The sequence below is a fragment of the Panthera pardus genome, unplaced genomic scaffold, assembly GCF_024362965.1.
Source record: "Panthera pardus isolate Hobbes unplaced genomic scaffold, ASM2436296v1 HiC_scaffold_13, whole genome shotgun sequence".
Taxonomy (NCBI): Eukaryota; Metazoa; Chordata; class Mammalia; order Carnivora; family Felidae; genus Panthera; species Panthera pardus.
The window spans coordinates 179,456,821-179,478,718 of NW_026526688.1; the positions used below are offsets into that span (position 1 = coordinate 179,456,821).

At 35.8% G+C, this 21,898-nt stretch overlaps 1 protein-coding gene across 9 annotated transcripts in view; it reads right to left on the reverse strand.

Moving 5' to 3' along the window:
• PCDH7 (protocadherin 7) overlaps positions 1–21,898 on the reverse strand; it is a 416,191-nt gene that overhangs the window by 184,796 nt on the left and 209,497 nt on the right. For 2 of the 9 annotated variants that reach the window (XM_019453536.2, XM_019453535.2), the window contains exon 4: positions 13,916–14,011. The exons of the other annotated variants lie outside the window; for them this stretch is intronic. In XM_019453536.2, coding sequence (XP_019309081.2) covers positions 13,923–14,011 — 89 coding nt within the window. In that variant the 3' untranslated portion in view covers positions 13,916–13,922. The remainder of the gene's footprint in view (positions 1–13,915; positions 14,012–21,898) is intronic. 9 annotated transcript variants of the gene reach the window in all.

Sequence of the window (21,898 nt, forward strand, 5' to 3'; positions counted from 1 at the left end):
AGTCTATTCTAGCTTGGGGTTCCCTTGTAAGGCCCCTTCCGTTGTCCAAAGCTCTCAAATGACGCTTCTTCCGCTGTTTTTTCTGCCTACCCCAGGGAGGTAAGAAAAAAAGTGCATTTGAGGTTCTCATATGCAAAGACATGAAAAGTGAAATGCAGTAAGTCCCCGAATAAATATAACGATTGCCACTGAAGGCGCTTAATACACCCTGTCATTTCCCCTATGGCAAACTAAAGCAGTGAATGAGACGTTCCCCCAAGAAAATGAACTCCGAAGTACAGAATAGACCCTGTTTTATACCATTATCGGGATCAGATAATGTGCAGACAATTTAATGTTAGTTGAAAATGGAATACTTCTTACAAAGCCAAAATACACGCATTTACTGAAGATACAACAAGGGAGCATCTAAGGCATATGTGTCTGAGATGCAAAGGTAATATGTTTGTGCCTAATATATTTCAGGAATTGTCCTGGAGTGCTTCATCCATGTAAAAATATGGCCCCTCCGATACTGTCACAATCCATAAGACTCAGAGTGATCTTCTGAATTAAGTCTGGTTTGCAGAGTTGAGAAAGGTTTTCCCTCATGTCAAAATTTCCCTAGACCTAAAAAATGACTTGGAAACGAGAAAAAGGGGTAACTTGCTTGGTTGTGCTGTTTCCTCTTTTTTCTCATTTCTGACATTCCACTCAGATTTGGCAAGTATCATACATTCTAAAATGCACTGTATATACCATTTTACCATCTATGGTCTCTGAAAAATGTCCAACCACTCCATTTGCAAGAAAGAGAAAAAAAAAAAAAAAGGAAGGAAGGAAACAATATAAGAAATAGAGTGAATTCCAGGAATTCAGTCTAGCACCTTGCACAGATTGGACACGAAGGAGATACCTTGTACTATTATTAATTGTTTGATGAAATTAATTGCCACTGTTTTTGTAAAGGCTTATTATATTGTAACAGTGCAAATGTGGTAGTTGGTGTTAAATGATCAAGAACTGGGAAAACAGCTTCACCATTTAGGGATTTCAAATGTTGATAGGTAGTTTATGTACAAAAACTGACAAAAGAAAGTAATCTTATTCAGGAAAAGAAACTCCGCAAAGTTAGAAAGGAATAGGATATCACCGATGACTTTTAAGCCTCAAAACGTATGCTTAGTCAACATATGGCATGATATTTTATACTTGGAAGTCTTATTTTTGATTGACTAGATTTAGATCGAAAGCCAGAGGAATCTGTGAGTCAGCCCCTATCAGATTTTCTTGATTATAGCTACCATTAGCCACAGTTTGAGTTTCATATGATGGTTTCAATAGTGGACCAATGGCTGACGTCTTTTGTGTTTCTCACCCTGACAGCAGCAGTAATATATCCTACTTCCCCACTTCGCATGATTGGTAAATACCTGACATGTGGGCGGTCAGAGTACCTTTGCTGATTAGAACACTGACGATAATACAACTTGGTCTGCAGGCTTATTACCTTCAAGGTGGAAGCCCAACTAAGCTATTGTCACTTCAGCAGAAATAATGAACAGGTGGGACAGCCACTGAGAAAAATACTGATATCAAGCCAAGAGTCTCAATGCAATCTCAAGACTCTTACTCCCTCTTACAGAGAATGACTTAACCACTTTTCTACCTCAGCTGGAAACATGTACATGCATGAGTGCACAAACATGTGCATGCACACACACACACACACACACACACACACACACATCCTGTAGGTTTTTCAGTAACCTGAAGACTAATAATTTAAGAAAATGATGACTTGGGCTGTATAACCTGAACAAGTCTAGCTGATGTGCCTTGGCACACATCTTTGGTGCTATAATTAATCCAGTGACAGAAATCTCCCCTTCATTTTGTCATACTTCTTCCATTTCTACCAATTGGAGAGACATGTGTTTACTAAACATTTATTTAAACTGCAGATATCCCTGTTTTAGAGTCCCAATAGCCTTTCATATGTAAGAAGGAACTCAAATAATTTGTTTCCTCTAAGACCAACTTGATTTGTTCATAAACCAATGTGCATTTGTTCAACTGAATTCTGTTTTCCCTGGCACTGAATAAATGAGAGTGTTGACTGAGGAAAGGAAGAAGCAGATTACCAACCCTGAAAAACAGATTACTTTGTGGGTAGAGAGGTGAGTGAGGGAGATTAGTTAGGTCAGAGGAAATGCTTTAAAGCCACTGAGACAAATTTTGCAACAGCACCCTCCAGGCATGTTCTGTTTGGCCAAAGTAGCAGCAGACATCTTACATATATCCACTACGACAGGTGAGTTGGTTTGAATCTTTCTGCAATAGAAAGATGGCAGTAAAACCAATGAGATAGTATCTTAGTATCTGCTAAGGAGACCAACAGATAAGTTTTATTTTATTTTTTTATTTTTTAATATGAAATTTATTGTCAAATTGGTTTCCATACAACACCCAGTGCTCATCCCAAAAGGTGCCCTCCTCAATACCCATCGCCCACCCTCCCCTCCCTCCTACCCCCCATCAACCCTCAGTCTGTTCTGTTTTTAAGAGTCTCTTATGCTTTGGCTCTCTCCCTCTCTAACCTCTTTTTTTTTTCTTCCCCTCCCCCATGGACTTCTGTTAACAGATAAGTTTTATAGACGTGCAGCACATATCAGTGGCCACACTCTTTGGCGGGGAGCAAATACCATGATGACATTTTCAAATAAGAAATATACATTGGGGGGAAAGAGGGCTGTGCTTTTGGTAGACTTAGATATGTTTAAATCATAATGAAACTATGACTAGTTGTTAAGATTGTGCAATTCTATAAGGCCCTTTAAATCATTTTTGAGTAAGAGAGAGTATGAATGAAAACACATTAATTTAAAAGTGCTATTAAGATTATAGTAAATATTTTATAAATAGTCCCATAAAAGAAATAAGTGACTATTCAGTTGGCAAGAGAAGATCTGTTGAAAGATAAAATAGTCCACCTAGAAGACCTATAAACCCATATATTTTCATTTCAATGTCAAATCACAACTTGCCTTCTTTTTTCTTAATTCCTATATTTGAATCGCCTCTTTAATGGAATCAACTCTAGCTTTAAAAAATTTATACCTAAAAAGAGAGCGAACTCAGTTTACTCAGATTAATATATTTTAAACATATTTTTCCTCTTTTCCTCCACTCAGAAGAGATATTTTCAGTTTTATTTATGGTCCGACTGTGATTTTCTCATTTTATATTGTGTAAAATCACATGAATATAACTGAGACCCCCTTAGCCGCCAAAGTTGGTTTGCGTCAAAAACATCAACAAATCCAAGGATAGAAAACGAGATGAAAGAAAGATAAATGCCATTTTGATTAATGGCTATTTGAGAATTAACTGTTCTCATCTAATTTTCTGTCTCATGCTTGCATTTTTTTCTGTTTATCTATATTTGCAAATTATTTGCAGCCCACCACTTTCTACACATGATTCATTTTCTTTTACCCAGAAATAAGCAATCATGTGTGTAAGGATTGTTCTTGTAACATTTACAATGAAATTCGTCCTCTGATTTTTTCATCTAGAGAACTCTAGATGTTCTCTAGAAGATCATCCAAAAGAGGTGGCCATGCCAAAGAAGGTCCACCTACAGTTAGCAATAGGAAGTAATGCTACAGGGCAGCAGTTTGCTTATTCATGAACTGCCTGGCTTAGAATTGTGCACAGGGCCTTGTCACGTGACCTAGCCACAGTCAATTCTCACTCTTCACGTCATTCTTAAAAGCATGTCTTCAAGCCCACCTATATAGAGATTCATTTGTTAACTGAAAAATATTCCATTATATGCATTTTCTATGCCCTTTCTACTTGATGCAGCATCTCCAAATTGCCTTGGGGGATTGACCCTTTTTGGGTCAATTTCACTAGGAAATTTTTCCCCCTTCCCCCTTCTCTTTCCTTCCCTCCCCCACCTTCCCTTTCCTTCCTTCCTTCCTTCCTTCCTTCCTCCTTCCCTTCCTTCCTCTCTTTCCCCTTCTTATCTATCCCCTCCCTCCCCCTCTTCCTTTCTATCTCAAGCCATCTGTATGATGCCCACATGAACTATTGGGAGCTTAATGTATGTTGCTAGGTTATCACTTTACAAGCAGGGAAATAGAACATGGAGAGTGACTGTCCACCAAAATTCAGTAGACGACAATTCAGTGCAAGGGTTTTGCTCTGCCCGCCACATACTCATTGATTACGTCTATGTCTCCTTTCACTGAAAACTTGCACTAAATAAAATGGAAGCTCTCAAGTATGAATTCAAAGTAAATGAGATAAATAAACACTTACTAAAATAGATGCAGGCACACACTTTTAGCACCGTAAGCTATTTCAGATAAAACAAAAACAAAAACAAAAACTAAACTTTCATTTGGAGCTCAAGTGTCTAAGAGTTTCATTGTCAACAAAGTAAACCCTCAGGTGCCAGGGTCATAGGCACTAAAGTAACCCACAAACACTTGAAAATTTATTTAACGCCATCAGACTTCTGGAAGAATAAATATATACATTTTCCTTATAAATACAATATTCATACAACTACAGGACACGTGCTTTCATATAAACTATATCAATGGCATAACATAAACTCCATAACACTTAACAGTAATAAACGTATGGTTTTTTTTTTCTTTTCCCCAAACTTTCAGGCAATGATCAGTTATAATATCTAATTCAACTTTCTTTTAAAGATGTAACTCGTGCAATAAAACAAAATAATTTATATCTGTGACATTTGGACTGTATGAGAGCCCTGAAAATAGTTCATCATTTTAATTACTAATGGTGCTGTATATATCACATATTTCCTTAGAGAAAACCACTTTGAAACCTCACAGTTATTTATAATAAACCCTTGGCATAAAAAAATAACTTCATGTTACTGAATTTCTCCTCCTAGTGCCCTTCGATTTACAAGTAAAATTCAAAAACATAGCCCTTCTTATTATCAAATCTCATAAATAAACTGCAATTGGAGGTAAAAGCGAAATGTATATTAAAGCATCACTGCAATGCCTGAATAATGGCCTCTTTGGAAAATGTCAGTGATATTTATACCATATTGTGGATGACTTCTTACTTTCCCAAACTTACTGAACCATCTAACCTTCGTAATCTAATGCTCACACTAGAGCCCTACACTCTTGAAATAATAAGCAGGCTTTTTTTTTTTACCTCCTAAAAAGCCCTACTCAGCATTTAAATCATTGAAATCTTTTGGAAGCAGTGTTCACTCTTAAGGGTTACATTAAAATAAAATGGCCAGCAAATATAGCTATGTTTGGAAAAGTACATTGTTATATATTTAGTAAAATATTTGCATGGTTTATCTGTTCATTGTCCTTTTTTCTTTCTTAAAAATTCATTCTTAAATCGGTAGTAAGATAATTGATTATTACCTTTTGCCAGTCACTTAGTTAATGATAGCAACCATTTGTTATATAAAATTATCGTTAAACTTTCTCTTGATTAAATTAGATAAATGTAAAATTCGGGTTTAAAAAACATACAAAAATGCTATATTCTTTAAAAGTCCTATGAAATCCCGTAATCATTTATTCAGTTGTAAACGATTTCACTTCCGGATTGAACTAATTTATTGTGTTAAAATAATATTAGAACTTTAAAGTGCTTGGCCAAAAATACATGAAAATATTTTGCCTCACAGCTTATAACCAATTCTTCTGAAAACGCAAAGAAGCTTATTAAATGGAATATTACTCAGCCCTAAAAAAGAATGGCATCTTGCCATTTGCAGGGACATGAATGGAGCTAGAAACTCCTATGTGAAGCAAAGTCAGTCAGTCGGGGAAGGACAAATACCATATGATTTCACTCATATGTAGTATTTAAGAAGCAAAACAAATGAGCAAAGGAAATAAAAGAGAGAGAGGGGGACAAACAAGAAATAAACTCTTAACTAGAGAGAACAAACCGATGGTTATAAGAGAGGAGAGGGGAGAAAGGTGGGTAAAATAGGCAATGGAGATTGAGGAGTACCCTTGTGATGAGCACTGTGTGTTTTAAGAAAGCATCCAACCACTATGTTGTACATTGGAAACCACTATTACACTGTATGTTAACTAATTGGAGTTTAAATACAAATATATAAAATAAAAGAAGTTTGTTAAAAAAAGACTTTTGTTACATAAAATACATTTCCTTTTCTAAATTTTCATTACTCTTTAAATCTAAAATAATGAACTGTAGTTTTAAATATCCATGGATGTATTTCTTTTGTGATGTATACTATCCTGATACCCCTATTAAGGCAACCTGGATTGTCATAAAGATTCTATATTATATAGATATAGATGATATAGATATAGATAAAGATATAGATTGATATGATGTTATGTTCACATAACACTCACATATTCTGGAAATGTAAAAATGAGCCTATCTGCCCAGTTAACCAGGGAGCCATCAAAGAAGGCTGGCAGGTTACCAGGAGTTTCCTTCCTCCTTCACTTACGATTCTTTCCACGCACATGTAGCTTGTTCTGCTGAATTTTAATCTATTTCCTTCTCTCTTTACTTTCTATTGAAATACCTTCTACCTATCACAGCGCAGCATATGATTTCAGTATCTGAGGCATAATCACAATTTTTTTTAAGTTCTTCAAGTGTTGCAAAACACAACCAAATTATTTGATTCCTGCTTCTCTTCTCACTCCCGCTGAAGCCAAAAATATTTGGATATTCTCCCCTAACCTATTGCAACCCAGCAGACTTTGCAGAAAAGCAAATTAGTGAGCTGAAAGTTACGATTCTGATGATTTCCATGATACAATTAGAACGTGAGTCTCCTGGAAAAAAATGTCTTATGGATATCCTAAAATATACTTACTAAGCAGGACCTGTTTAATTCACAAATTTGAAGCCTTTTTGATAGCCAGTTCGGAAATAAGAAAAAAAGCCACTGATAATATGATCCTTATTGTAAATAAACATTAAATTAAATAATCCAAAACACGTCTGTAAAACCACTAGCCCTCCCAATCTCATTTTTTGCTTTCATTATAAACACAGAAATCTGTAAAACTTTAGCATAACAATTAAGGTTTCTATGACCTCACAAAACTGGCACAATTTCAAAATTAGATCTACATGGTTTTTGTTGTTTTGAAAATATTTGTCTGCATTTTCTTCATTACTCAAACACTTTTGCTTATCATGTTGCTATGCTCAACAAAGTTCGCAAAGAATTAAAATCCCGAGCAGTAGGCACTATGGCGTCTAAGGACATCCCCCTGCCCCTGCCCCTGCCAATTAGCTAATATCCTATTACGACCAGCTAATGTGCTTGTGTTAACAATTCTCTTTATAATCAGATGTTCTATTTATTTAATTGATGCCTGTTGTCCTGATTAGAGTGGACAGGCAAGCTTAAATAATGATGGTTGAGTCATTAATGCTTATGATTGGAAATCTTTGGTTAACTCGATCTGCTTTATTGACTATAAACTCTGGTGATGTTGCATACTGTGGTGTCTCCAGCCACAAAATAGTGGTGATAAGATCGTATTATGCCGCTCCTGACTTTAAGCTGGAATATAGTTTTGACTGGTTTCACTTCTGGCAAAAGTTGTTAGTCGATTACAAAGAATGTTTGTAATGTCAAGCTTTACAAAAGGATGCCAACTTCCATGTCCCTCCAGGAACACAGCAGGCTACACTACCTAGTGTTTTTCTGTATCTTATAAATAAAATTGTGTGTTTGCTTTCCTATTTCATCCTGCTGATTCGAGATAAGTAGTGCATCTAAGGACACAAAAGAAAGTGTCAACTCACCAAGATCTATACTTTTAAGCAAGCTACTGCAATAAATTTTGTTGCCTCCATACTGGGATTCGGGGAAATCTGGATCATAGCTCGCTCACTAACCGTATGACCTTGAGAAGTTACGCATTTTTTTTTTCTTAACCGGATTTCAAAATGAGGAATTTTCATAATCTCTTGCAGATAAAATAATTCAGGTTTCTATATGAATACTTTATGTTCCACGCCTTAATAAAATTGAAGACAATCAATCATGAAGTTACTTTTTCTATTCGTCTTTATCACAATGGCTCTCATAGTCAGTTACATTGCAATAGAGAAAGAGCATTTGCAGTGAGGATAGAAGGTAAAGTCTCCAGATACAAAAGAAGCGATGGCTCCACAAATAAAAAATTAGTGACTTTTTCTCCAGAACAATAGCATCGGTAGGATAAAAGCACTTTAGAGCACTACAGCATTGTCTCAAAATTACAATGACTTGTATTAAAAATTCTCAATCACAAATTCCAATGAAATCTTTGAGACTTATGTTACCAAATTCCAGTCAGAATTATCACTATTATTATGTCTGACAATTACCATGTAATCACAGACCATTAGCATTGGAATTCATTTTGTCTAACTTGCTGTCTTATGAATGAGTTCCTTTAATAATGCTTTGAGAAGTTAACCATGCAACCTGAGTTTCAACATCTTTAGTGATACAGATTTCAGAACACAGACTATTCTATGAAGCAGATTTTATTAACATTTCATAAGGCAATAAATTTCACCTTTATGGAAGCAATTTTCTCCTAGTTAAGTCAACTGGCATTCTTTCTGCCCTCAATAATCACAAGATTGAGTTCAACCTTTTGTGTCTCTTTTGCATTAAAGTCCTCCAAATATCTCAGATGGCGGTCCTTTCCTCAACCTATCTTCCTTAGAGCACCAAGCATTTTCTTGGATTCACCTTTTTTTTTTTTTTAATTTTATACAGAAAGGGAATGCGAGCAAGGGAGAGGGCAGAGGGAGATAGAGAGAGAGAGAGGAAGAGAATTTAAGTAGGCTCCACTCTCAGTGAGGAGCCTCACGCAGGGCTCCCCCCTATGACCCTGAGATCATGACTTGAGCCGAAATCAAGAGTTGGACGCTCAACTGACTGAGGCACCCAGGCACCTTGGATTCATCAATTTTTAAAAGCACAATTCTCAGAATCATTTTCAAGACAAAGCTCCAGAAAGAAAAGTAAGTCAACACATATTATCTCTAAAGATTATATCCCTGATATCACTGGCTGTTGTATTTTAAAGATGAGGACACTGTGTCTTGGGGAAATGAAATATAGCTTACTGGCAAATCTAGAACAAAACTCTAATTTCTAAAGTTCCCAGTCTTCCATGTTCTGTAAAAAGTTGGAAGTTACTTTTAAAATGAGCTAGTCAAATTCCACATTTTAGTGAAATACATGAGGTCTTGAGATGTTAAGTGATTAATCCAAGTATCCTGCATTTTACTCTCCTCTTTCTAAGATACTAAAAGACAGAGTGAAAGATATTAAATTGGGTATGTTGCAAATAGAACACATCTTCAATAGCAGTGAGAAACAAAGCAGATAGAGGTCATCTGTTCTTGAGAATATTGCTTAAGAACCTTACATATAATCAAATAACTGAAGGATATTGCTTTCAGAATTGAATCTAAGAAAAGCAGAATGAGGGACATATATTCACACAATTGACAAAGCAACATTTAGTATTAAAGAGAAAGAATTTATGTAGGCATTGGAGCTTTCAAGAATATAAAGTCAAACATTACAATTACCATATGGAAAATGTTCATTAAGATTATATAGGTTCATAATATATGAAGCACATTTGAAAATGGAAATCTTGGGTAGGGTCAGGGAAAAGCCATGTGGCATAAAAAAGTATTCCCTGCCAGCAAATTAATTAAATTTCCAGGTTCTAGAAAAGGCCATATATTCTATGTAGGCACTCATTGAAAGTCAGATGTGCAGGGCCTCTGAGAGAGTGCCATAATCTATTCATAAATAGAACTCACCAAGGGACATTGACAGCAATTTGGCATTAAGGAACACTTCACATAAATGAAATTTTACTTTGCTGTAACTTTTATTAGGGAAAGTCCATATCTGACAGAGAATCCTTTAAATAACTTTCAATCTTATTTTTTTTCTACTTTGACCTCTGTGTAACATATTATTACATGTTAGCACATATTATTAGTCATTAAAGTCAGTAATTTCATCGAGAAAAATGGGTTTTGTTTTGTCTTGATTTTGTTTTGTTTGTCTTTTACTTCCACTGATCCGCTAATATCATTATCCACTTAAGGATATTCTTTTTTAGTGCCAAATTTGTTAGAATGGTGAATGGGCTTTTAGGGAAAGATCCATCTCAGGCATCAACCAAACCAAAATAGGTATTCAATTAAAAATAAAACGTTAAGACTGAAAATTCTTTTACCTTCATCAAATGTTATTTTTTACGTATTAATTCATTTCTTTATCTTTTTGCAGCCCTTTTATACATGGTGATATTTATGTTATTTTTTACTGTACAATATAGTATCCAAACCGCACCTTTATTAATGTAAAAATTCAGATCAAAGCCCTATGCAGTTTTAAACCTCCTGTTTTTCTCCTGAAGGTATTCAAATGGATTTTCTAAATTCTTCCAATCGACCAAATATGAGAATATAAACTGTGGGAACCCATCCTGCATTCCTTCTTTTATAAAAGAGCATTTGTGCAGTAAATGAATGCTAAAAGGATTTACAACCAAACGGCACAAGGCAATTACAAAACTTGGGCTGTAACCTAGCAAATAATATATACAGACACACTATACATGTGGACATTATGATGGAGGGTCTGTCTGAATTTACGTCTTGGAAGTACTTTCATTTGGAAAAGGAACCGAACTTATTATGTGTTTTCCCAAGGAGAAAACCCAGGATAAATGGATTCAAGTTACAGGAAGACAGATTTTGGCTCAATATAAGAAGAAAGTCAAGAATTAAAGATGCACCAAAACAGAGTGAGTTACCTCTGGATTTTGTGTCGCCGAAATTATTCAAGCAGAAATGAGTCTTTCTTGTAATGGTGTTATGGGAGGCATGCATGATTTAAGTCTAGATTGGTTGACCATAATCTCTCTCAAAATTCCATGACTAATTCAACAAACACTGATTGTGTGTTGGGCACTCCACGAAAGAAAGAAGGAAGGAAGGAAGGAAGGAAGGAAGGAAGGAAGGAAGAAAGAACAAAAGAAAGAGAAAAAAAGAAAGTGGGAGGGAGAAAGAATGAAGGAACAAAGGAAGGAAGGAAATTATGCCTATATTCAAAGAGCTAATATATTGATTAATTCTAGAGTTATCTTGACAGATAGTATGGTGAGGAGGGATATTTTGATTTGTATTCTAATTTTTCCTTCAAGCCTTGGCTCAAGTGTATTCTCCAGGCACAATCTTTTTAGTTCTAAATACTCCAAGTTAATGCTTAAACCCTTATCTTGCTCTCAAAACACTATTCCCACAGAAAAAGTCCTAGAAATATACAGTGTTCACAAATCAACATGTCTTAACTTGTTCTTTTTCTTTCCAGCACTGTTACCTCAAAGGATTTTCTAAGAATAAAGGAAACACAAATTCATAAATAAAGTTCTTTTTTCTTCCTGCATTGATTTTGTTTTCCCTCCAAGTTTTATTTCATATATTTTTTTAAAGTCCTCTCAATGTCTGTGGTTTTCAATGATATGTTTCCTTCAATTTTTTTATTGCTTTTCCATTTTTTTCATTTTTCCAGAATCTTTTGGTTTCTTTTTTCTCAAAAAAGTTGTTTTTTTGTTTTTTGTTTTTTTTCCCTTTTTGGTTAATCCTGTTAATCTCATCTATATTTTAATCTCCACTTTTTCTTTTCTTTTCTTTTCTTTTCCTTTCTTTTCTTGTAAACTGATAAGACTCTTTCCTATATGGTGTACATTTCCTTTATTTCCTATAATGTAAAAAAGAATTTCTCTGGTTAGTTTTCCTCAAAACCTTAGAATATGTTACTTGAATGTTCATCTTTCTATATGAGATACAAGTATACCTGCACTTCTTTTCTTAACATTAGAATTGGGAAATTTTATAAAATTTAAATTAGCCTTTTTCTGCATTTGTAATTGTTTTACAATTATTTAGTTTTTAATTATAGGTCCCATATTTAGAAGAAAACAATGAATTATTTTGTATGCTATATTACTCGTATATTGACTAATCTGTGAAGTTAGTAATGGTCAAGAAGCAAACACTAAGGGGAACAAAAAAAAAAAGTGGAGGGAAGTATGGATGTGGGGAAGGGTCCATATGCAGGTTAAAAAAAAATAGATGACTGTTTTGTAAACATTCACTCATTTGCCCGATACATTTTGGGTATCAAACACTGGGACATAGAAGAATTCTTGAAACATAAGATGAAATCATTGTCCTCCAGTAACTCAGAGGTGAGCATAACTCAGAGTCCCAACTTTGCTTAGGAAGAATCAGGAGAAATTACAGAAGGCAAATCCCTCTTTAGCCAATTCTGAGCGACCAGTGACCCTGCCACCTTAGATTTCTCCAAGTCTCATTTTTTTTTTCCCCCACTGAATTTGGATGATGATAATAATGTCTAAATCTATGCTCGTTTGTATTAAGAAAATGGAGATTAAGCTCATTAATGTGGTTCCTGACACCTATTAAACTCTCATTACGTGTCTGCTATTATTGTTGGAGCTTTCCAAACAAAGCTGGGCTTGAAGGGCCCTCCAGATGGAAAGACCCAGTTATGTGAAGGCTGGTGGACATGAGAGATAACATCCATGTGCAGAAATAAGATCACAAAAGACAACCAATGGTTTCAGAGTTTTGTCAGATAAGAGGCCGTATGTTCCTGAATGAAGATTAATGGTTCAGCCTTCAATGACTAATGGTTGCATCGGCAAAAATGCATGTAAATCAAAATGGTTTACTCTGTTTACTGACACAAACAAGTCTTAACTATGCTACCACTTTAAAGAATATCACAAATAAGGCTGCCACCCACATGCACACCTATAGACACACTTACTGTTTTAAAGCATCTGCCAATAATTTTCCTACCCTCGGGGTAGTGTTCTAGTCACATCCCCATAGAGTCAGGGTGTAATGCAGCACCTGACACATCCTCAAAACAAGCCCCTGCAGGAGCTAGAAGGACCAGTTCTTCCAGTGAAAAAGGAAATCAAGAAGGTGGGTGTTTTCCTGTGATGACTAAGGGTTTATGTTTTATAGGTTATGACTCTGCTGGAGTTTGAGCCCTAAGGGACCTAGCTCCTTTCAAAATGTAGCAGCCTGAACAGAGGCGATCTTGGGACTGGTGAAGGAAACAGTCCCCTTCAGCTCCCTCAAATGCCACCAGCTGAGTTGACAAAAAAAAAAAAAAAAAAAAAAAAAAAGTTCTGCGGAAAGCAGTGAGAATACATTTGGCTCTCACATCTGAATACCAAAGCTTTGTGGGTCATTTAGATTTGTTTCAACTAGTTTATACCTAATTTTCTAGAACCAAGTGAGTAAGCATAATTAATGTGCATACAATTTGTGCCATGCTTTTGAAAATCCAAATGTGAAAATAATTGAATTATGAGTAAAAATTCACCAAAGCATTCTCATTGTATAGTATAGTTTTCAGAGGTATGCTATATATATGTGTGTGTGTGTGTGTATATATATATATATATGTGTGTGTGTGTGTGTGTGTGTGTGTGTATATATTGTTCGTGTAAGGCTGAAAGTGGCATAAACATACAAGTTCCATTTCTTTCCTACATAACGAGCTGAGGAACCCGCATCACACGTTTTTCCAACAATTGTATCATTAATTCTTCCATAGTCTTTTCATTAAAAAACGAAACAAAACAAAACCTCTAACTGCGCAGGGAATTCTGAAATGCATAGCATGCCGAAATGTGCAAATACAGAGTTAGGGCGAACAACTCTCCCACATCAGTAGACTCGGTGTGGTGTATACTTGCGTCTTCTAAATGTAAGAGAGACACTATGAATGGAGAACGCAGAGAGGGGCAGCTTCACTGCTTCATGAGAACCGCCATACCTGTTGCTTAATGGAGAGGCCTTAACAGCACTCTTCTTCCATGCGTCTTGCCATGAGGAAAGGGGAGGAAGGGAAAGGTAGTGATGGCAGCAACACCTGGGGAAGGGAGATGGGGAAATATGTAAAGGGAAAATCAGCAGTCCCTACACAATGGTGTCCATCCATAGACCTGGCCAATAAAACAATTTCCAAAAACTCTGATTTCGTTTCCTTTCTCTCCTTTCTTAAAATCTAGACGAATTTCAAGAATCACTTGTGCAAATTAGGTATATTGAACGTTGTCAATGGGCACATTCTTACGACCAAAATCTTCCAAGTCTAGGGACACGGGGAGCTACTACCCATAATAGTACTATCTTATTCTCACTTTGATATTTGGGTATAGATTTTCTTTACACCAGGTTTAAGAAAAAAAAAACTATATAAGATAAATAATATCAAACATATACGTATTTTTCCAACACACAGTAGGGTCATTATCATCTCCTCATTCTGCCTCTACCCAATTGGTACATAACTGGCTCCCAACCAACTTTCTTTCTTACATTCTCCTAAGGGGATGTAGTTCTGATATCAAAACAACTTCAATTGGTTAAGTTAATAAAAAAGAATTTAATAAAAAAGAATTAAACTTAGAATTCCTATGCACTGCAAGAGGTGTAACTAATAAAACTTATTAAAAAAAGGCTTACGTTCTAATTATATGTTGTAGACATGATTTAATCTTGATCATATGTACATTTTGAAAAGTAAATATATGAGTTATATAAAAAGAAGCAAAATGGAAATGTTTAAAAACAGTTGATAATGGTAAACAAGTTGGGTTTTAATAGTGATTGTTTTCATATACCAATATATGAGATCATACCACACCTGAAAACCAAACACTGCTACTCGATTTTGTTCTTTGTATTTATTTTTAATCTTTAGTTTTGTAGGTTTGTATTTAGATACACGCTACCTATGAAAAGTAATTGTTTTATGCTATTTAGAGACATTTTTATACAAAGTGGAAATCAACTTGTAAAAAGATATGCACAGTTTTATGAAGAAAATAAGGGGTATTCCACTGTGGTGGGGTTGTTGATAACAGAGGAAGCTGTGCATGTGTGGAGGGGGGGTGGTATCTGGGAAATCTCTGTACCTTTTTCTCAGTTTTGTGGCGAATCAAGGCTCCTCTAAAGTTTGAATTCCAAATTAAAAAAAAAAATAGTAAAACAGAAAAGAAAAATATTGTAGAAAATGAAAAATAGGAGGGAATTAATTTTTCGTTGTGAAAAAAACCAATTGACTCCTCACCCCAATACGTTTCTTAGTGTATTATGGACGGGTTGGGACATTCTTGAATTTTTGTTTAAAGACAGGGATTTTCATGAATACATGTCTGCACTCTGAATGTGATTCTATCCTTTAATCCTGACATTTAGGAATGCAGCTATCACAAAGATCTGAGGGGTTAGAAGCATGATAATCCTTTTGGTTTTATCTTAATCTTGTTTAGACAGGGTGTCTCCAAATTTTCCAATTTCTCAATTCCTCTGATTCTTGACACACTGCTTACTATTAGCCATCATCTCTTTTTAAAGTAACATGACCCACCTAATGATTAGGCAACAGTATTAGTCAGCCCTTGAATTGAGAAATTTAGAAACTAATTGGTTATCATGAGAGATTAGCATCAAAGAATTCTGAAGGCATATGCAGTCTAGGCCTGTTGAAATAAAAAAAAAAAAAGAAGAAAAGAAAACCTCAAAGTAGGCAATTTAATTTGTATCTGATAGGTTTAAACATATTTTATAGCTTTGTTTTTTCTCATAATCTTCAAATTTTGTATTTAATTTTAAAAATATTGTTATTTCACATAATATTTTAAACCTTAAATTCCCTCTTAAAATTAAAACCTACATATTCCAGTAATATCAAAGTAAGGGAAAAAAAATAAACCTAATTATTCCTCTATTTAAATATTCCTGAAAGAGTATTTTGGACTCATCATTTTGTCTTTGGAAGAACCAAATGTGGGAATTTTGCAAGCCAGAAGAAAAAGGATCCACATGCTCTTAATTTGTTATAAGGTTCTTGCATGCAGCATAAAGTACAGTATTTTCTTTTTTGCGGCTTCCTAATACCCTAAGGATTTTGTATATAGTAAATTCTTCCTTAGACCTTGGGAAGGATAGGTTATTATGGTGTAATAGATTTGAAAATTAGCACTATACTGTGGAAGATACAAAAATAACCAAAGATATACTTATGAGAAATTTTGGAAAATAAATACACACACATAAAATACAAAATAACACTAATAGTACAACTTTTCAAGATGTAACAAGCAATATAAAATGATTTTATAAATAGCTGAGTTTATAAATAACTGTAACCACACAGAATAGTGACTAAAAAGATTAAACTGGAATTTTAAAGAGTCATGAATTCGTGGACTGGAGAAGGGAACATTATGGATTAAATAATGCAAAATTAAGAGCTATTTTTTCGTTATATGTAAGAGGTAGAAGCCAGGGGAATAAAATGATCTCTGGCACTAAAAGGGTATTTGGTAGGAATCTGCTTATGGACAACGATACAAGCTAGATTTTCACCTGAATAAAAAATGAAAATAAAAAGTGGACAGAGAGATGGTGTGTAATTATTACTGAGCAGAATTGACATTAGAGGGTTTTAATGAGACCGCTCTTCCTAAAGGACAGGGATTCTCTGTCACATACATGGAACAACAATGACGTCAGAGAGAATACCATGGGTCGGCCCATTGTAAAGTCGGCCTCTCCTAATTTCTATTTTTGGACAAATATATAATCAAGGTAGAAATACTGATATTAAGATACAAACACTCATGGGCGTGTGACTGAGTGAAGTAAGCACAGAGAGCACAATGTTGAACTGTCACACGGAAGAATAAGGCACGAGGCTTGGTTCATACACATAAGGATTCCAGTCTTCAGGTGGGGATCAAAACTAAGGGTCAAACTTTGTAGGGCTTGGAAGTTACAAGAGAAGAGGTAAGGGGAGCAAACTTTGACAAGACAGATGCTGAGCTTCTTCTCAAAGACTGAGTAGGATAAGGGTAAAGGATAGAAGAAAGAAGCAGCTTGCAGGAAGGAAAGCTGATGCAACCAAAGGCATTATGTGGAAAGGAGGGTGTTGAGTGCTGGCAGGTCTGAAGTGACTCCAACAAGAATAGACAGTGCAATGGAAGGACGCGTAGATCGCACCTTGATGGGGGCACCTGGGTGGCTCAGTTGGTTAAGTGTCTGACTCTTGAATTCAGATCAGGTCATAATCTCATGGTTAGTGAGCTTGAGCCCCAAGCTGGGCTCTTCACTGGCAGTGCGGAGTCTGCTTGGAATTCTCTCTCTCCCTCTCTTTCTGCCCCTCCTGTCTCTCTCTCTCTCAAAATAAACAAATAAACTTAAAAAGAAGAAGAAGAAGAAGAAGAAGAAGAAGAAGAAGACAACTTGATATGTTGAAGAGACGCATCTATCAATATAAGATTAATTTGGCCCGTGAGACTGCTGTTCTCTATTTAATATCTTAAGCTTTTCTCAAAACCCCAGTGTGTCTGGTACAAGGACATATGAGAAAACACTATTTACCACACTGCGTAAACATTCCTGATAACACTATTGCTTTCCTTATCCTCTTTGTAAGGTCCATCTTAAAAACAATTTTTTTTTCTAACAATTAGAAAACATATTTCAGCTCTGGGTCTAACTCTAAAACTTCCCCATAGTCTCGCACATTCCTACCCAAAGTCTCTACTGAAGATGAGCAGTCTAGTGTATTACACTGTGGAAACCATGCTCTGGGCAACGAGATGGTTCTGATCTTCTTTCATCCTCCTTCTTGCTAATAGAGGCTAAATAATGATCAAAAAGGGTATTTTAATAAATATAATGTTAGTGTCCGTAGTGTATATGGGCAGGGCTGGCGTGTGGACAGGCCAGCCCGGTTGTCTGTGCTCACTTTGGCATGACAGGATTAAGATCTCCCATGCGGGCAATGGAGAGAGGCGGAACCTGAAAACTTTTGCAGAAGGAACACTACCTGTTCTTGTAGCATTCGTAACATGGTGCTATTGCAGGGGTGTCTGGGTGGCTCCGTCGGTTAAGCATCCAACTCTTGATATTGGATCTCAGGGTTTGTGGGTTTCAGCCCCACGTACAGCTCTGCTCTGACATCATGGAGCATGCTTGGGATTCTCTCTCTCTCTCTCTCTCTCTCTCTCTCTCTCTCTCTTCCCCTCCTCCGTTCACTCACTCTCTCTCTTTCAAAATAAATACATTAAAAAAAAAAGCATGCTTTGCAAACATGACATCATCCAATGAACTCCTTGCAAAATGCATCTTGTTTTGTACTTATTTTATAAATCCATTACTTATTATGTATATCTTATACATATAAACCTTGAATAAGGTTATTAGTCAAACTTAACTACTGAGAGCACAAGGAAGGAAAAGCCAGAAAATGCAAAGGGAGAAATAGTATTGTGTAGGCAGCACCTGATGTTTTATTTTAATCAGTAAAAATCATAACGATTTAAGATAAAAGAATAGCTGTTAATCTTTTATTCAGCTCTTATTAGTGTTAAGAATGGGTTTCTAGATTCCTGTATTATATTTTGTACTCCTAAGATTTAAAAGCATAGCCTGCATAGCTTAAGGGCAATATAAATCAGCTAAGTAAAAATGTTTGCTATTACCAGAATCCAGCTTTGGTAAATGACTGTACAATGAAGAAATTAGGAAATAGTATAGAAAGCATTTAAGTGTAAACCTCAGCTACTAATACTGAATTGCATTTTAAATGAGTTTGATATATATGCATTCAAAATAGGGTGTATTAATGCTAGCATATGATGTTTAAGTTTCTTTAACTCTAAAGCAAAAACATGAAATATCCTTTTGCTCTTTTCTCTTTAACTGAAGATGCTCATTAATTTTATTTTACATTACACACTCTTTCCTAAAAATTTACTCTCATAGTGACAATGGGAGTTTTGCCATATACAGATCTGGAGTTATGATACATTTTTTGACAATTTTATTAAAATTTCAAAATTTAGTTGCATTAAAATATTATATAAAGCTTCTAGCAAATCTATGATATTTTGCTTATTTTCAAATTCCTAATGTTTTACAAATCTGCTCTCCCTATAAATTTCACCATTTATAGCTATAATAGTATTACTCACTTGGGTGCTTGGGTGGCTTAGTCATTTGGGAGTCCGATTCTTGGTTTTGGCTCGGATCATGAAATCTCATGGTCATGGGATCGAACACCACATTGGGCTCTGTGGTGAGAGTGGAGTCAACTTGGGATTCTCTCTCCCTTTCTCTCCGCTCCTCTCCCCTACCCATGCGCTCTCTCGTTCTCTCTCAAAATAACAAAATATACATAAAAAAATAGTATGGGCCTCTCTGTCCATTATGCAAACCAGCAGTCTAACTGTTAGTTGTTGATTAATGCACTGAATAATGTTCATTTACAATTTTAAATTTAATTAATGCATGATTTCACTCAATTGATATAATTAATATTTGAAGTTTACTTTAAAATGTAAAAGTATTTTAAGTCATTCAGAGAAGGACAGATATCCTATGTTTTCACTCATATGTGGCTCTTAAGAAACTTAACAGAAGACCATGGGGGAACAGAAGGGAAAAAAATTTTACAGAGAGGGAGGGAGGCAAACCACAAGAGGCTCTTAAATACAGAGAACAAACTGAGAGTGGATGGGGGTGTGGGGGGAGAGGGGAAAGTGGGTGATGGGCATTGAGGAGGGCACTTGTTGGGATGAGCACTGGGTGTTGCATGTAAGCCAGTTTGACAACAAATTATATTAAAAAGAAATAAAGAAATCAAAATAAAATGTGAAAATACATTTTAATTTTTAATTATTTTTAATGTTTATTTACTTTTAGGAGAGAGGGAAAGACAGAGAGAGGTTGACAGAGCATGAGTGGGGGAGGGGCAGAAAGAGAGAGGGCGACCCAGAATCCTAACAGGCTCCAGGCTCTGAGCTGTCAGCACAGAGCCTGATGCTAGACTCCAACTCACAAACCACGAGATCATGACTTGAGATGAAGCTGGATGCTTAAAGGACTGAGCCACCCAGGAGCCCCTGTAAAATTGCATTATAATGTGAATTTTGCTCATTCTTTTCCTAACTTATAATTGTTTGGTTCAGCTTGTAAAATTATAGAAAGCCTAAGTCCTCAGGTAAGACATTAATCATTTCTGCAAATGAATGTTGTTATATCAATTTGATAATTCAATTTTGCTCATCAAATATTTAATAAGTGTTCAATCTGTGCTAGTTACTGATTCAGTCAGAGGAACTTAAACATTTGGGTTTCAGGACTTCTCTAAACTCTTGAAAGCTGGAGAGGACCCAAAATGCTTTTGTTTTTATGTGGAATATATCATCATTGATTTTCATCATATTCAAAACTTAGACTAAGACACTTGAAAAATAATCAATTGTAAACATCTCTGAAAATAGCCACAATAGGTTCATTTCATGGTGACATAAATAAAATATTTTTATGACAAATTATTACCATATTTTTTTCAAACCAAAAAAATCACCCATGATGATTTTGTTATGGGATATATGTTTGGGATATATGTTCATATGGATATGTGACACACAAAATGCTAAGGACAAGAGCATCAACAAGGCCTCACAGAAGAGGTCATAACTGCAGTGGGCTTTGGTCAGCAGGGGAGGGATGCAGAAGAAAGAGGTTAAGACCATTTCAGTAAAAAAAAAGGGGGGGTGGGCACGATGAGACACAGCAGGTTGTAATAATTAGAAAGAACATGGTGCTTTTGTTTGACAGATTGTCTTCAAACTCCATCTCAGCCACTCATGACTCAGCCAGTCATGGCTGCATGACTTTGAGCAAATCACCTAAGATCTGTGAGCCACAATTTGCTCTCCTGTGAACAAATAAAATCTACAAATTAAGAATTTATAGCTATAATAGTATGACCCACTTGGGGCATCAGAGTGACTCAGTCAGTTGGGTGCCCAACTCTTGATATCGGCTCAGGTCATTATCTCACAATTTGTGGGTTCGAGCACCTTGTCAGCTTGTGCTGCCAGTGTGGAGCCTGCTTGGGATTCTCTCTCTCCCTCTCTCTCTGCCCCTCCCCTGTTTGCTCTCTCTCTGTCTCTCAAAATAAAGAAACAGTAAAAAAAAAAAAAAAAAAATGTCCCAAGGATTAAGTGAGATGAAATATGTAAAGTATATTCACGTGTGGCAGTTAATTATCACATTCAGTAACATACCATTTTTGGTCACAAATGGAAGGGTAATGAACTGGTTACCACGCTTAGACTATAGAGTGAGGTGAGGGAGAGAGGATAGAAGTTATAAACAAGAGTCGAAGGGGCAGTAATGAAGTAGAATTGTTACACAAGCTCAAGGTGAATATGAGTGATTAAAAAAACAGAAATACAGGGGCATCTGGGTGGCTCAGTCCATTAAGTGTCCAACGTTGGCTAGGTTATGATCTCAAAGTTCATGAGTTTGAGCCCCACGTAAGGCTCACTGCTGTCAGCATGGAGGTTACTTTGGATGCTCTGTCCCCCTCTCTCTCTACCTCTCTATCTCTTTCTCTCTCAAAAATGAATATTTAAAAAACGTAAAAAATAAAAAAATGCAATAGTATAAGTAGAACTACCTTGGAAAATTCAGAGAATCACTTCTCATGCAGACCTTAGTTAGCAAACCCATCAATCTTGATTTCCACCCAGTGTCGTTCTATCTTCTCTCAGGGGGTGGAAAGTAAATCAAACTGCCATTTTAGAAAAAAAAACACAACAACAACAACAACATATTCCAGGATCTTCATAAATATAGAATGAAATGTGTCAAGAATAACATAGATGGTGGCAAATTTACTTAAGACAGAAATTTAACCAGTCTCTTCCATGGCATATAGGGGCCTCCTTGA